The sequence below is a fragment of the Protomyctophum bolini genome (assembly GCF_963924005.1).
Source record: "Protomyctophum bolini genome assembly, chromosome: 12".
NCBI classification, from domain to species: Eukaryota; Metazoa; Chordata; class Actinopteri; order Myctophiformes; family Myctophidae; genus Protomyctophum; species Protomyctophum bolini.
This window is the reverse complement of record NC_137873.1, coordinates 7,261,552-7,279,128: the sequence shown is the minus strand read 5'-3', so window position 1 is coordinate 7,279,128 and position 17,577 is coordinate 7,261,552. Positions and strand designations below refer to the sequence as shown.

At 44.1% G+C, this 17,577-nt stretch overlaps 1 protein-coding gene across 4 annotated transcripts in view; it reads left to right on the top strand.

The window, feature by feature from the left end:
- The window catches only part of LOC308325260 (uncharacterized protein), a 7,856-nt gene extending 4,357 nt beyond the window's left edge, over positions 1-3,499 (top strand). The window contains exons 3-5 of one of the 4 annotated variants that reach the window (XR_013965017.1): positions 1-127; positions 1,683-2,005; positions 2,059-3,499. The exon at positions 1-127 is cut by the window's left edge and continues 182 nt beyond it. Coding sequence is in view for 1 of the 4 variants with exons in the window: in XM_080777736.1 (XP_080633862.1) it covers positions 1-127; positions 1,683-1,834 (279 nt within the window). In the remaining 3 variants the exon portion in view is untranslated. Of the gene's footprint in view, positions 128-1,682 lie in introns of all 4 variants that reach the window. The other 3 variants (XR_013965018.1, XR_013965019.1, XM_080777736.1) reach the window with 3 other exon arrangements.
- The last annotated feature ends 14,078 nt before the right edge of the window (positions 3,500-17,577 follow it).

Genomic DNA, 17,577 nt, shown 5'->3' with positions numbered 1-17,577 from the left:
GTCATGACCTCTGCCGGCCTCCTCTCTGTCTACGTGTCCGAGGGGTCAGTCGTCTGTAACCATAGCAACCGGGTCAGCTGGACGAAGGACACGAAGGAGATCAAACGTCTGTGTGAGCTGGATTCAGGTAGAACATTGTCTAATCATTTTTGTATTTTTTTTTGAGGCGCTATAGCCCCTCTCCTCTATATACAGGTTGAATGATTGTCTTGTCTAGACAAAAAAAATGCCATCAACAATGGACTGAGTCTAATGTTTGTTTTGTCTGTCACTGAGCTAATCGGCATAATGATGTTATGACGATAAGGGTTGGTAAAGCGCCCCTCACTTCACACGGGTGTGATTTATAGTAGTTACTAGTTACATTGAATATTTGGATTATTATTACAAAACACATTCAGGGCGGGAACCGCTTTTGGTGTTTTAAGCATTATTGTATACCTTAGATATTGAAAAATAGTTATGTTTTTAACAAAAGATTCTCTGTGGCCAAATACAGATAATTCTGGGGGTCCTTTACGTGAAAAAGGTTGAGCACCAACTGACATAGAAACAGAGGGTTTTTTCAGAAAACTGTTAGGATTTGGAAAACTTTTTTATTTATTTTTAGTCGGCCTCAGGTTTAAATGGGTTAGGAACATTTTGATACCGCTACATATCAAAAGTACATTTTATTTTATTCCAGACTTTTACTTTTCTTTCGATTTCAACAGTGCAGTATATTGATTTTCAGAGACGTGCAGAGAATTTTAGAGAGGCGGGGGCTGAAATTCCCTAAAAGGGCACTTTTTGACCAAACATATCGAAAATAGCTGATCTACAAGCTTGTAGATCAGCTATTTTCAGGGCGTGACCCCACACTCTTTAGCTATACTGAAGATGCTGCGTACGGCATGCTGGATTTCTACACAGAGAACAAATTATTTCAACGCAAAATGTCCCGTTCCAAGTTCAGGAGAGTTTGAAAAGAGGCAATTCTCCTGCTGTCTTTTGAGTGGTGCAACCTCTCCAATTGGAACAGCAATGTCCGTGTTCACCTATTTGTTCACCTATGTGTTCACCTATGTGTTGTTCACCTATGTGACGTTGGTTAATGAGCACCAGTATAATGAGTACCAGTAGGGGCGCTGTTGTGCCAGTAACAGAGAGAGAGAGGTAGCATTAGTGCTGCACTGTTGCCTGCTAATGAGAGAGAGAGAGAGAGAGAGAGAGAGAGGAGAGGGGGGGGGAGGGAGAGAGGAGAGGAGGGGAGGAGGGGGGGAGAGGGGAGTTGCACTACTCAGTTCACACGGGTGTGATTGTTTTTTAAGTAAAAGGGCAGGGGATCAAGCCCCCTTTGATGTCTATGTGTGCAACGTGCCTGTTGATTTTGTAAACATCTTAAGTTCTTTTTCCCACCCCTGACATCATCATCATCGTCATGATGTCACACCCCTGACATCATCATCATTATCGTCATGATGTCACACCCCTGACATCATCATCATCATCGTCATGATGTCACACCCCTGACATCATCATCATCATCGTCATGATGTCACACCCCTGACATCATCATCATCGTCATGATGTCACACCCCTGACATCATCATCATCATCGTCATGATGTCACACCCCTGACATCATCATCATCATCGTCATGATGTCACACCCCTGACATCATCATCATCATGATGTCACAGCGCTGCAGGCAGAGCGGCCGGCGTGGTACCGGAGCGTCTCTGTATCTGGTGAAGATGGTCGTGTTCTCCGTCTGCCTTACCGCCATGGTGACCGCCGTCACCTTCCTCCACCTGGTGGAAGCAATGCTCCAACAACCAGGGGCGGAGCCTAGGGGGTGGCACAGGGGGGCACGCTAAAAGGGTTTCTTCCGCGGATTCGGGTTCATGGAAACGCCCCCCAGCCACTGCGTTAGTTTTACTGAGGTTAGGTTTAGGTATAGTTTTACTGAGGTTAGGTTTAGTTATAGTTTTACTGAGGTTAGGTTTAGGTATAGTTTACTGAGGTTAGGGTTAGTTATAGTTTTACTGAGGTTAGGTTTAGGTATAGTTTACTGAGGTTATGTTTAGGTATAGTTTTACTGAGGTTAGGTTTAGGTATACTTTACTGAGGTTAGGTTTAGGTATAGTTTACTGAGGTTAGGGTTAGTTATAGTTTTACTGAGGTTAGGTTTAGGTATAGTTTTACTGAGGTTAGGTTTAGGTATACTTTACTGAGGTTAGGTTTAGGTATAGTTTTACTGAGGTTAGGGTTAGTTATAGTTTTACTGAGGTTAGGTTTAGTTATAGTTTTACTGAGGTTAGGTTTAGTTATAGTTTTACTGAGGTTAGGGTTAGTTATAGTTTTACTGAGGTTAGGTTTAGTTATAGTTTTACTGAGGTTAGGTTTAGTTATAGTTTTACTGAGGTTATGTTTAGGTATAGTTTTACTGAGGTTAGGTTTAGGTATACTTTACTGAGGTTAGGTTTAGGTATAGTTTACTGAGGTTAGGGTTAGTTATAGTTTTACTGAGGTTAGGTTTAGGTATAGTTTACTGAGGTTATGTTTAGGTATAGTTTTACTGAGGTTAGGTTTAGGTATACTTTACTGAGGTTAGGTTTAGGTATAGTTTACTGAGGTTAGGGTTAGTTATAGTTTTACTGAGGTTAGGTTTAGGTATACTTTACTGAGGTTAGGTTTAGGTATAGTTTTACTGAGGTTAAGGTTAGGGTTAGGTTTAGGTATATTTTTACTGAGGTTAGGTTTAGGTATACTTTACTGAGGTTAGGTTTAGGTATAGTTTACTGAGGTTAGGTTTAGGTATACTTTACTGAGGTTAGGTTTAGGTATAGTTTACTGAGGTTAGGGTTAGGTATAGTTTTACTGAGGTTAAGGTTAGGGTTAGGGTTAGGTGTAGGCTGTCAATCACAGCGACTGGCCAGTCACAGCGCACCATTTACTCAAACCTGAGGGAGAAACCATATTAGCGGGGGGCACTGGCCCCCCTTGTAATCTGATTGGCCACCCCGTGTGCCCCCCCCCCATTTCCATTGGCTCTAATTGTCGTCAATCATCGTCCGCTATACACTTCGTTGCCAAATTTGCTTTTTGTATTTAAGCGACTTCGTCATTCTGGGCTTGTGTTGTCTGTAAGGTCGCTTAGGATGCCCTTTTTTTTTCACTTGAGCACCTGCCCCCCTAAATGTCTGTGCACGCCACTGCACATGGGCACGTGTCACACAATGCCCTCCCCCATCACTCAAAACAAACGAATCACTGGCTTCCTTCAAGACAGGCCTAAAAATTCACCTGTCAGCAAGTCAAAGGGAGAGGAGGTGATCGCCTCAGCCTATCCCCTTCCGATTAACCTTCGGCCCCAACATGTGCATACTGTATATTTCATGTTTAGAGGAAATGTATATGTTGCTTTAAATTATTATTGTTATATCACATACTGTTACTTATTATTCATGTCATGTGTGAGTGGATATAGGACCCGAATGGAAACAAGGTCGCAAGGCGGTCTTTCTTCTGTGAAATCCTTTGTACTTTGACTGTACATTGTGCTGTTTGCATTTATGTTGCCTAATAAAATATTCAATAAAAAAAAAAGATGTGGGACTAAAATATGCGTCCACGTCACATTTTTTCGGCTATATATAGGCCATCGTCTGATTCATGTAAAAAAAAAAATATATATATATATATATATATATATATATATACACAAGCCTACGATGTGCCGCCACACAACAAATGAAAAGGGAAAACTCCAACCCTAACTCCTAAACCCATCCTGTAAATGCCTAATCCTGACACTAACCCCTGCACGCTCTTAAATTAAAAATAAAGGAGCGATTTATCTTGTTTAGACCGGGACAATGCATGGTCTTCACAATGTCCTCGGAAGAATAGTAATACATGTGTGCGTGCAAGTACAAGTGTGCTCACACACACACACACACACACACACACACACACACACACACACACCCCTATTAGGCCTGCCTGCTGTATGAATCCATCAAGCGTAAAGATAATTAACTGGGCCATGAGATAAGGAAGAGTTTAATATCACATTATACTCACTCACCTGCCTCCAACTCCGTTTAATCAGTAAAGGCTGAGCGCCATTCCGCATCTACGACTACTACTACTATATATATATATATGTATATATATATATATATATATATATATATCGTGTTGTGTTCATAGCAGACTCCTCACTCAAATGCACTTGCAGTTTTGGCAAAAACTAGTTTTAAGCAAACTAAACATGCGCCAACATTTTATTTACCTGCCATAGTGTCAACCCCCTTACCGAATCAGTGGTTAGACTGGCATATCCAGAGATACCGATATGACCCGATATGACAATTAAGGGCCGATACCGATACAGTACCGGGACATCTCTATACGACTAAATAAAACAATTCTGTCAAAATCAACACTAGATATTTAAACGCATACGTATTATGTTGATGAATTGGATACATTATAGGACCCCAATGGAAACAAGACCATTTTGGTGTAATCCTTTTAGGAAAGGTGTTTGACTGTACTCATATACTGTTTTGCATTTCTATCTAGTACAATATTCAATCAATCAAATGTGGAACAAAGAACTTTTTTATTTTTCCAGCCGGGTCGAGGTATAATAAAGCAGCAGGCAACAGTGCAGCACTATCCCTCTCTCTGTTTCTGGCACAACAGCGCCCCTCACTGGTACTAAAAGTCATACCGGTGCTCCAGTCACATATGGGTGGGTTAACGTCAAGTAGGCGCATATAGGCTATACGGACATTGCTGTTCCTTGGGAGTGGTTGCACCACTCAACACAAGCCTGTCATTCTAGCCCGTGGTGGGGACCGGCCGCTGTACGTTAGGGAATTTACAGTAAGTACAGTACTACATAATTGAGGAAATAAGAGAACTGTGGGCAACTTCCATTGAGATCTGCAATGGGAATTAATCTTCCAAAGATGAAGGAATGAGGAACCCCATTCTCAGACAGTCCTTATAGTCTTGTCCCAACAGAGACGCCACACTGAATGTCCATGTACGGATCTGTGCTAAACATAAGGGCGACACACAAATAAGTATACCTTTGCTGACAATGAGCTGTTGGATTGACAGCTGCATGAATTAGACTGAGCACATTGGTGAGCAAAGAGACTTAATGGAAGGAAGATAAATACACAATAATGCATAATATCTGGCACTGTAGTTGGCATTCTAAAATTCCCATTACAGATCCACATGCAGTGCTCGCGCGCCCGGACAAGGCCTATCCATTGACGCCAACGAGACGAGAGAGAGAAATCAAGAATTCTCTTCACTTCTTTTGAAGAGATGAGGATAAATTGGAGTATACAGGGTTGAGGGATGGGATCCGTTTCACAAGGGAAGGCTGCTGTTAAACGCGATGAAAGGGTGTGAAGGCGGGGTTTCCACGCAGCGGGAACTAGAAGTACCCCCAAAGGAGGAGTCAGAAATAAAAAGTCGATAGGTGGCCCAAGTAGGGGATTGAGATCAGAAGACAGCTCGTCAATCGGCCCCGCAAGCTCCACCAGGAATATTCCACCAGGAATACACAGGATCGGACTAGTTAACCCATTTTGGACGGGGGGAAATCCCTTTTGGTGTTAGAATTATACGTTATACTTTAGCTATTGAAAAATAGCAGATCTACAAGCTCGTAGCGCGCCACCGAGTGGCGCGCTACGAGCTTGTAGGTCTGCTATTTTTGAGAAATCGTGAAAATGTGCCTCAAATTTGGAATATATATTTTTTAACTCAAATCTTTGCTTCTGGGAAGGAGGTCCCTGGAACAACATATTTTCACATGGGGGGGGTGTCTCGGAGGCCAATTACAGATCATTTTTGGGGTCCTTGACATGAAATACTGAGTGACATATTGGCCTAGAAACATGAGGTATTTCAGAAAACTGTCAGGATTTAGAAGACACTTTTTCCAGGCCTAAATGGGTTAAGATTCACACGGTTCCTCTCCTGTCAGGTAATGAAATGTATATACGGTCGCAACCCAGCTTTGATTCTGCCTGTGCATTCATTCTGGAGCTCCAGTTCTATTAGGGAACACACATTATTTATTATTTCCACAACAACAACAACAAATCTAAGGTATATATTTATGATAGTTATATTTGTATCCCACGATTTTGCAGCCCATTCTTTTTCACCCAGCGTCAATTATCTAATGTAATCCTGGGCGCTACACCTCATCTGCCAACCTGGGGGGGGACGGGGGGGACGGGGACGACTGACCTCATGGTTCCGTCTAAATATGAGGAGTCTATGCTGCTTCTTTTCACCCGACAGGGGGAGGGGGGGGGGGGTTTCCCCGGCCGTACGTATAGCGCGTGGAAGGAACACGTTATTTCCGACCAGTTCCTTTCCCCCTCCATCAGGCGCCCCGGCTGGCCAGGGGGAGGTTGGAACATATGTTGAACTATATTAATATATTATAATTCTGTCTCCCCCTCTCCCCCTCTCTCTCGAAAGGTGTCATGTTTGCTTTAGATTCGATTAGTGAGCAAAACAGCGAACGCAAACACACAAAACAAAATCATTAAAATAATATGAATAATGTATTTTTTGTAATATATTAGAGCAGATGTAAAGAGCACCAAAAGCATGCGCATTGTTTATTTAAAAAAAAATAGAAAAAAGATGAACACAGGCTGATGCAACACGTCTGTGTTTTGCTTCTATTAAAACCCATTTAGGATGAGGCCTAAGAAAAAGAAAAGGCTTCTAAATCACGACTGTTTTCTGAGAAACCTCATGTTTCTATATCAGTGGTTCTCAAACTGTTTCATGCCGAGGACCCCAAAAATGATATGTAATCGGCCGCCGACTCCCATCTGAAAATGTACTAATAATAGTCATACTGGTGCTCATAGGTTAACATCACATAGGTGAACAGGTAGGTGAACACGGACATTGCTGTTACTTTGAGCTTGTAAATCGGCTATTTTTTTTTTGCTACGGCAGTAATATGCACTGTGGCCCCTCTCTGGAGTGAGTGTGGAAATATATTGGCCCTCGCCATCGTCAACGTTTCCCACCCCTGAGCTATAGATGAAGATTTCAAACAGCTATACCGATGTGACAGGACAGAATTAATATAGTATAATTATGTCTGTGAGATGAAGGCAGAGTGAGTGAAAGAGGTATAAAGAGTCCATTAACAAGGAAAGGCGTTACATTTTCTTCATAAAGAAAAAGAAAATCCATTCCACCATGTTCTATTTTAAAGCTACATTTCATGCACATACAATATAAACCCACGGTATGAGTGCATAAGTGTTACCCTATATATATATAAATATAAGATGATTATATGCTCTGGTTGATGCAGTGAATGACTAACTGTAGTGTGAGTTTCTCTACAAATTCAAACTCTTGACTTCAATAAATCACGCAAAAAAAAAAACGCAACGAGGAGTCCTTTATTCTCCATACAGTAGGCCACATGTGAGCAAATTGACAGCCTCTCTTGTTAGTCTGTTGGAACCCACGCTGCCACGCAGGCTCTCTCTGTTCCGAGGGGAGACGATACACAAGTACAACTTCTCTTGAAGTGAATTACTAGTTTTTTTTAGAGAGACCACCACCACCATGCCCTGTGCAGGCAGGGCTATATTATATATAATATATTATGGAATATTAATAGACCCAGGATTCATACTGGCTGACATACTTCCCAAACTTTGTCATGTCAAAGTACCCCCAACTTTTGTCCCACTGTTTGGTGGGCTCAGCTAATTGTCTTTCTGTTTGGAGTTGTATATTATATATGCTGCTCTGTGTTGGATACTTTTTTGAGTTTGAACTATTGATGTTTTGTGTGATCTGACAGTTCATGCTGTGCTGCACTTCGCTCGGGTTGTTTTTAAAATGTGCAACAAAGATGGTGTTTGTTCAACAAACAACTTCAACTCACATCACAGATTTTCACAAGTACAACAGTGGGTTAGATAGATAGATAGATAGACAGATAGACAGATAGACATATCTATCTATAATGCTCAGTCCAGTCTCCTGTTCCCTTTGGCTCAGCGTATACTGCTCAGTCCAGTCTCCTGTTCCCTTTGGCTCAGCGTATACTGCTCAGTCCAGTCTCCTGTTCCCTTTGGCTGCTCAGTCCAGTCTCCTGTTCCCTTTGGCTCAGCGTATACTGCTCAGTCCAGTCTCCTGTTCCCTTTGGCTCAGCGTATACTGCTCAGTCCAGTCTCCTGTTCCCTTTGGCTCAGCGTATACTGCTCAGTCCAGTCTCCTGTTCCCTTTGGCTCAGCGTATACTGCTCAGTCCAGTCTCCTGTTCCCTTTGGCTCAGCGTATACTGCTCAGTCCAGTCTCCTGTTCCCTTTGGCTCAGCGTATACTGCTCAGTCCAGTCTCCTGTTCCCTTTGGCTCAGCGTATACTGCTCAGTACCGTCTCCTGTTCCCTTTGGCTCAGCGTATACTGCTCAGTCCAGTCTCCTGTTCCCTTTGGCTCAGCGTATACTGCTCAGTCCAGTCTCCTGTTCCCTTTGGCTCAGCGTATACTGCTCAGTCCAGTCTCCTGTTCCCTTTGGCTCAGCGTATACTGCTCAGTCCAGTCTCCTGTTCCCTTTGGCTCAGCGTATACTGCTCAGTCCAGTCTCCTGTTCCCTTTGGCTCAGCGTATACTGCTCAGTCCAGTCTCCTGTTCCCTTTGGCTCAGCGTATACTGCTCAGTCCAGTCTCCTGTTCCCTTTGGCTCAGCGTATACTGCTCAGTCCAGTCTCCTGTTCCCTTTGGCTCAGCGTATACTGCTCAGTCCAGTCTCCTGTTCCCTTTGGCTCAGCGTATACTGCTCAGTCCAGTCTCCTGTTCCCTTTGGCTCAGCGTATACTGCTCAGTCCAGTCTCCTGTTCCCTTTGGCTCAGCGTATACTGCTCAGTCCAGTCTCCTGTTCCCTTTGGCTCAGCGTATACTGCTCAGTCCAGTCTCCTGTTCCCTTTGGCTCAGCGTATACTGCTCAGTCCAGTCTCCTGTTCCCTTTGGCTCAGCGTATACTGCTCAGTCCAGTCTCCTGTTCCCTTTGGCTCAGCGTATACTGCTCAGTCCAGTCTCCTGTTCCCTTTGGCTCAGCGTATACTGCTCAGTCCAGTCTCCTGTTCCCTTTGGCTCAGCGTATACTGCTCAGTCCAGTCTCCTGTTCCCTTTGGCTCAGCGTATACTGCTCAGTCCAGTCTCCTGTTCCCTTTGGATCAGCGTATACTGCTCAGTCCAGTCTCCTGTTCCCTTTGGCTCAGCGTATACTGCTCAGTCCAGTCTCCTGGGGTTGTGGAGGTGCAGTTTGTTTGCCTTTTCCAAAGTATTGAACTGCCACTGCAGCGTGTCAGGCCAATCAGTCTCTTTGGCACCGTCCTGAGTGCTAATTTAACACTTCAATTAACACCCAGGATTTTTATTTTCTTTGCGGTGTGCGCGTGTTTGTGTGTGTGTGTGTGTCGTCGACGGGTCTATATTACGGGGTTGTCCTTTTATATATATGGAGGTTTTTGGAAAGAGTAATGCCCCCGCGCTCATAAAAACAAGTCCGATTAAAAGTTTGGACGGTAAAAAAAAAAAAAAGAAAAAAAAGTCTGTGCACCTTCGATCTTCCTTCCAGAGCTCTAAGAGGGGGGTTGACAGTAAAAAGAAAAGGAGATTCTGGGCAGTGCTGACAGGGCAGGGAACCAAATTACAATGTTCATTAAGCTGGCCTTAAATCCCCCTCTCCGTTGGGAGCAGCGTCTGACACGCCGGTCAATGCTGCACTCCATCTCTCTCACGCTCACGCACGCGCACGCACATGCACGCACGCACGCACACGTAAGCGAAAGGCAGTAGAACAAGGGAGAAAGATGACCGGACGTCCGCAGTCACAAATATCCACTCTTAATGGATACATTGCTCCTTCCCTATACGTTTACACTCTTGCTTATTAGGCCTCATTCACACCAATAACGCAAAATGTTTGGTCGTTTTTAGTTAGGCCACCACAATGCTTTTCCCAATGGGAGTCACATGGTTTGACCAAACATTTGTGTTTGATCGGGGGGGGGGGAGGGGCAGGACACCACCAGCAATCAAACACGAATGTTTGGTCAAACCATGTGGCCTAAAAAAACTAAAAAAACTACCAAACATTTGCTTGATTGGTGTGAATGAGGCCTTACCATCATCCTGGTGCTGAAAGAGCTAATACCATCATCCTGGTGCTGAAAGAGCTGAGCAATCACCAATCCTGTCTTGATTTCATAGACTAAAAACTATAGTCTTTTAGTCGACTATCTTTTTTCACTGACGAAAACTAAACTAAATAAACCGAAGTTCAGGTGACTATAAACGTAGACAATTTTGTCAACAAATGAAAACTAGACTGAAATGTTAGGGAGGTTCAAGTTGAGAAGAGATCCATTTTATGCTTGGTTTGCGCTCGGGTGTTGCTCCCTCCCTGAGAATAGCCAATCTACAAGCTCACACAAGCTTGTAGGCTTCAGCAGCGATCTTCAAGCATGCAGACAAGTGTAAAATCAGCCATTACGACGCAATTAAGGCCCGCCAAAATACATTTTTGTTGACAAAATAAACTGCAGATTTAGTCAACTAACATCTTGTGATATTCATTATAGACTACGTAAAACCAAATATATTGATTGCATATATTGATTGATTGAATTTGAGTGTTGGACAATATTGGAAAAATCGCATATGGGGGGAAAAAACATCCCCAATTAAAAATGTAAATGTTGTGCTTCGGTGAGGGCCAATCTCTGACAGGAGGCGTGGCCGATGCCCCTAGTGCAGGGGTGTCCAAACTTTTTTCAAAGGGGCCACATAGTAGAAAACATTAAAACATACATGGCAAGGGCCAACTACATAATGTAGTACCTTTACATTTAAACGATTCTATTTAACTTCCATCATCAATATTTAATATCAATGGTCTTTTGTCAGGTGTGTCACTGTCACTGTCACAGCCTGTCACTGTGATCAAAAAGTGTATCTCAGCCTTTTTTTCAGCCTTCTGTCAACATTGCCAAATGTAACAAAGCAAGCAAGGTAAAAGAAATACAAATACAAAATAAGTAACACTGACAAATTATACTCGTTGAATGTAAAAATGTCCCAAACTGTTGGGCGGGGCCGTTCAGGTATATGAAGCTGCCCGCGGGCCGCACTTTGGCCCACAGCTGCCCTACTGATTATCATCGCATGCATTGAGTGAAATGTTTTCGTGCAGCTTGTGGTGATTAGCAGTCGCATATCGTCAGTCACCACCCTGTCTGCTTCTGTTCCTCTCTCTCTCTCTCTCTCTCTCTCATGCACTGATCGTCTACCTCTCTCTACCCTTCTTTCTGATTTATGTCATTCAAATTAATCTGCAATATCCACAAAGTATATGATTGTGTGTGTCAGTCATCTTGTTTGTATTACCGGTCGATCAAAGGTTGCAATTTGAAATGTAAATGTCAGGTTGCACACACACACACACACACACACAAATGAAAGAAAAGTTGGTTATTAAGTCAACATCAGTCTATGCCACTGCCGTTGCCACTGTCAACTTTAATCATAAGCCTATAACTACACGTATATAGCAGCAAGCAAACGCAGTACAATTTGGATTCAAAACCGTATATATGCACAACTGCACAGCACTATATTGCACCAAGTGTTTTATCTCGCTCGGTATAATTTAACAAAAGGTTGGCATCCCAAAATACCCGTAACTATGCGAGTGTTGCCCGTTCTCTTCCGGTTCCTTGTGGTGGCTTCATGGGGGAACAAGGAAAAGTACATTTGGGTGTCCTTGAAGTTGCTGTTGTTTTTGCAGTTCCTCCAACACTACAATACTTAACCAGAGTGTTGCTGTAGGACGAAGAAAAAACCTAAAATGTAGGTTTCCATAATGCAATGGTTTTTTTAGCCCCTAACCCATTCTGAACGGGAACCCATTGTGGTGTTAGCATCATGTTATGCTTTAGCTATTGAAAAATAGCAGATCCTGTAGGTCTGCTATTTTTGAAAAATCAAAGAACGACTGACGTTTTAGAATCTGATCTCAGGTCAGAATGGGTTAATCAGACCAGTGTGTGTCCAGTGGAAACCTCGTATGAATCTGATCTCAGGTCAGAATGGGCGAAACAATAATGGCGGATTTGGCCACAACGCACCAAAATACCCATACTTACAGTATGTGTGTCTAATATTTGCTTTAGACGTTGGGATCCATTTTCGTCACCGCTAAACCCCTTATCCCTAAACTTCTTTGCCCATTTTTGAATAGTTAAAATGGCCAGTCTACAAGCTCACAACGTGTCTTTAGATTGGCTATTTGAACTATTCAAAAATGTTTTGCAAAACAGTAAAAAAAAAAAAAAAAAAGGCAAAGAAGTTTAGGGATAAGGGGTTTAGCGGTGACAATTTACAATGTAGGCATTTAGCAGACGCTCTTAATCCAGAGCGACTTACATTAAGCAAGAACAAAAAAGCATGGGAATACATCACATAAAAAGCATGTGTAAGCTAAGAAAGTAAATATCTATATAATGAAACTATACATATAAACTATACTATATGCTATACATATGTACTATGACGTGCTATGACGAAAATGGAGCCTTGTATCTGTCATTCGACAAAAAAAGTAGTTTTTTATTTATTTTAGTATTTCGAAACCCCCGACTCTCAGAGGAGTGAACAAAGGTTTTCACAGCAGAGGGAGTGAAAAGAGGAAAACGTGGTGACCACGAAAAGCCGCCCACTAGTCCCCAATTAGTCGCCGACAGACCGAGAGAGGAAGAAGGAGAAGAGGAGGATGTCTGACAAAAGTGTCTTCAGAAGGTAAGTTTATGCAGCTCAGCTCAGAGGTCTTAACCCATTTTACGCAGGAACCCCTTTGGTGTTTAAGCATTACGTTATGCTTTAGCTATTTAAAAAATAGCAGATCTACAAGCTCGTAGCGCGCCACCGAGTGGCGCGCTACGAGCTTGTAGGTCTGCTATTTTTTTGAACGACTGACATATAGAAACATTAGCTTTTTCAGAAGACTGTCATTTTCAAACAGACATTTTTAGAAGCTGATCTCGGCTCAGAGGTCTTAACGTGAGCGGAGAAAGAGACAGCAACAGGGAGAGGGAGTGAGAGAGAGAGAGAGAGAGAGAGAGGACGGAGGTTTGTTCCTTATCTTTGATAGAGGTCAAGGCACTTAAGGAAAAGGGGGAAAAAAGGCAGCAGGAATAAGATCGAGAGAGAGGGATTAACTCCAATCCTAATTATGGAATGCTGGGAAATTATGAAAAAAAAAAAAAAAACGACCAATCAACGTGTGAGGTCACGTTAACCCATTTAGACCTGACGTCGAAATTAAAAAAAATGTCTTCTAAATCCTGACAGTTTTCTATGTCAGTCGTTCTCATGTCAAGGACCCCAAATATATATATATGGCATTGGCCGCCGACCCCCATCTGAAAATATGTTGTTCCAGGGACCCTCCCATGCAGTAGCAAAGATTTGAGTTAAGAACTCGCTCTGAAAGAATATATATTCAATGATTTCAGGCACATTTTTCAAAAATAGCAGACGGCACCGAGTGCAGAGTGAAAATGTGCCTCAAATCTTTGAATATATTCTTTCAGAGTTTCAAGTATTTAACTCAAATCTTTGATTCTGGAGGGTCCCTGGAATTACATATTTTCAGATGGTGGATCGGTGGCATATTATCTGCTATTTTTCAACAGCTAAAGCATAACATAACGCTTTAAAAACACCAAAAGGGGTTCCCGCCCGGAACGGGTTAATCCGTGTGTGGGTCACGGTGGGACACGGGAAGGGGAAATTGGTCCTGTCAAAATGCTTCCCGGGCCCAACGCGACACCCATGGAGACAATCTCCTGGAAACAGGTGGGCAGGAACTCCATTTATGGACATGAAGGAGGAGGGAAGTCTATAATCCTCCACGGCACATGGAGTGACTGGTATTGTACGACACAGTGAAGTTATGTTCACACGGGGTGAATTTATGCATGCGTGTGGAGCTTATTATATTGGTTGCACCCACAGGGACAGTTAATTCAGCACCATGGACAGCAGCTACAGGGACAGTAAATTCAGCACCATGGACAGCAGCTACAGGGACAGTTACTTCAGCACCATGGACAGCAGCTATAGGGACAGTTACTTCAGCACCATGGACAGCAGCTACAGGGACAGTTAATTCAGCACCATGGACAGCAGCTACAGGGACAGTTAATTCGGCACCATGGACAGCAGCTATAGGGACAGTTACTTCAGCACCATAGACAGCAGCTACAGGGACAGTTAATTCAGCACCATGGACAGCAGCTACAGGGACAGTTAATTCAGCACCATGGACAGCAGCTACAGGGACAGTTAATTCAGCACCATGGACAGCAGCTACAGGGACAGTTAATTCAGCACCATGGACAGCAGCTATAGAGACAGCAGCTACAGGGACAGTTACTTCAGCACCAGGGACAGCAGCTACAGGGACAGTTACTTCAGCACCATGGACAGCAGCTACAGGGACAGTTAATTCAGCACCATGGACAGCAGCTATAGAGACAGTTACTTCAGCACCATGGACAGCAGCTACAGGGACAGTTACTTCAGCACCATGGACAGCAGCTATAGGGACAGTTACTTCAGCACCATGGACAGCAGCTATAGGGACAGTTAATTCAGCACCATGGACAGCAGCTATAGGGACAGTTAATTCAGCACCATGGACAGCAGCTACAGGGACAGTTACTTCAGCACCATGGACAGCAGCTATAGGGACAGTTAATTCAGCACCATGGACAGCAGCTACAGGGACAGTTACTTCAGCACCATGGACAGCAGCTACAGGGACAGTTAATTCAGCACCATGGACAGCAGCTACAGGGACAGTTCATTCAGCACCATGGACAGCAGCTACAGGGACAGTTACTTCAGCACCATGGACAGCAGCTACAGGGAAATCAGTGATGCTTGCGGAACTCGACTTCGTCTCGTTCCCCTACTGCATCACTGTTGTGGCAATAATAATCACGTTAAACAACAACCTCTCGTGTAATATTGCTTAAATGTAAACTATTCAAGAGACTATGATTTTAGTTAATCAAAGTGTGCTGCCAAAAACAACACGGATGGCATGCTTCCGAGGTGAGGTGAGGTGAGGGCCACAGGGGGGGGCAGATGAAAGACGAGGAGGAGGAGGGGTGACGACGCGTGGAGCGGAAGCGAGTAGGAGGTGGACCTGGCGCATTGTTCAAGGTGAAGCTGTTGAGTCGTGTAAAGGCATAGAGAGTATAGCATTCAGCTGGAGAGAGAGAGCCTTCGTTTTCAAACCCGTTCAACCCCAGAACATTCACGGTGGGATGCTTGCAACGCTTCAATGTCACCACTGATGACTTTCCTTCTCTCTCCTTTTCCCTCCCTTCCTCCCTCTCCCTCCTCTCTCTCTCTCCCCTCATGGACTCCTTGTCGTCAGCAGGCTCACAGAGAGTTGTTAGACGTCAACTGACCTTTTTATGCCATTTAGGCCTGACGTCGAAATTAAAACAAACGTCCGCTCTGAAAGAATATATATTCAAATATTTGTGCCGCATAGAGGAGAGGAGAGGAGAGAGAGAGAGAGAGAGAGAGAGAGAGAGAGAGAGAGAGAGAGAGAGAGAGAGAGAGAGAGAGAGGCTGTTGTTGTACCGGGTTTGCAATGAACACAGAAAAAGTTGATATTTTACAGAGACACCCATTTTGTTTGACGTGTCCATTCTTAAATACGCGTAACGCACACCTAATTACACCACAGCTAGGGAACATGCATTATGGCGGGGACACAGCACAGTGTTTCCTATGTTGGAGGGGCGCTAGCCCCTCCTGTGTCCAGCTTTTAGTGTGTGTAAAGTAAACACAAACTTTGCAACACAAACATTGTAAATGCCTTCGACAATGAACGGCCAGTTTTGAGTGAGGCAAGCAAGCAACCAGGTGCTCAGGAGGTGTGCAAGTATTAAAAAAATAATAATAATAAATAGTAAAAAGGTGCTCCTGGGATCAATCGGGATAACACGGAGATCCGGGCACACGGATACGGTTCAATAAAAGTTTTCCTCCTTTTAGCATTAAGTGTGCCTGGATCTCCGCTTCGTTCTATATCGGCCAGTTTTGAGTGTTTGTGTGAACACAAACATTAAAAGATGGACATAGGGTGCGATTGGCCGGAATGAGATGATGTACAGTATGATGATAAGAGCGCCCCTCACTTCACACGGGTGTGATTTCTCCTGTACATCTGAACACTATAGAGTCCATGTAATAAGCTACGACACTGGGTACATCTGGGTAGGTATACTGTACCCAGACAGGGTACAGTTCTCTGCTGTGGGCCTTGGCCATGGAGCAGAGAACAGGGCAGTGGTGAGCTTTGTGGATTGGCCAAGTTGTGCGTGACATTTGTGCCACTGAAGCAATATAAAACGATATAAACTCGCACATTAGCACCCCAGTGTGTTGTTCAGAATAGTTTATAGTGTGATGTTAACATGTTCTGATCCATGCTACAGGCGAACGGAGGACCAGCAGAACTCGGTTGTCGTGCCGTTTCTGCTGCAGTGCAAGACGAGGTGTACGCCTTTGCACGGGACATTTTTGGGATGGCGTGATCACAGCCGCACTCGGATTCATGCCTATGTTTTCAACACGGTGTCCTTACGCTGGAGGAGGTTGACCACAGTGACAACCAGCCACCAAGAACCAAACGATGGATGTCACAAGACCTTGTCCGAGGGCCACACAGCCGTGCCGATGGGATATATCGTCTACATCTGGGGAGAAAGCCATCTTCACTGCAACACAACGCTTCATGCCTTCGACGTGGACACCCACGGCTGGTTAGCACCCAGTGTGTCTGGGACCGTTACCGGAGGGGAGGCACGGCCACTCGGCCTGCGTCTTGGGGAAGCTGATGTACATTCACGGAGGAGTCGACAAGCGTGAAAGACACCTCAATGACACCTATAGGTTGGACACCACCACAATGGTCTGGTCTGAAATTAACACCAGAGGCACTGTTCAACCCGTTTCAGCCCATCACTCTGCCACCATCATCGGGACAAAGATGTTTGTATTTGGGGGTTTTGGTAAAGGGGGGCTTTTTTGTAGACTCCCGGCACAACTACGTCAGAGTGTTTGACACTGAGACCAACCTCTGGCTGAGCACACCTTATGCACGGCTTAGTCCAGGAAGCAAGTCTGCTCACTCAGCCTTTGCCTACAACGGAGAGCTGTACATAATTGTTAATGAAAATGACGCTGCCCCAGACCGGTGGAAATTCAATCCAGAGACCGTTTCCTTTAAGAAGGTCGAGCCCAAGGGGAAAGGATGGGCTCCGATGTCTTGTATCCGCTGTTGCAGTGTGGGAGATCGCATCATCCTCTTTGGGACAACGTGCGACGTGCAAATCCTAGACTTGACTCCTGGTCTGAAGACGTTATGCAAGCTAGCAGTTATTGGGTACGGAACGGACCGGTCTGAACTCCCACAAGACATCAG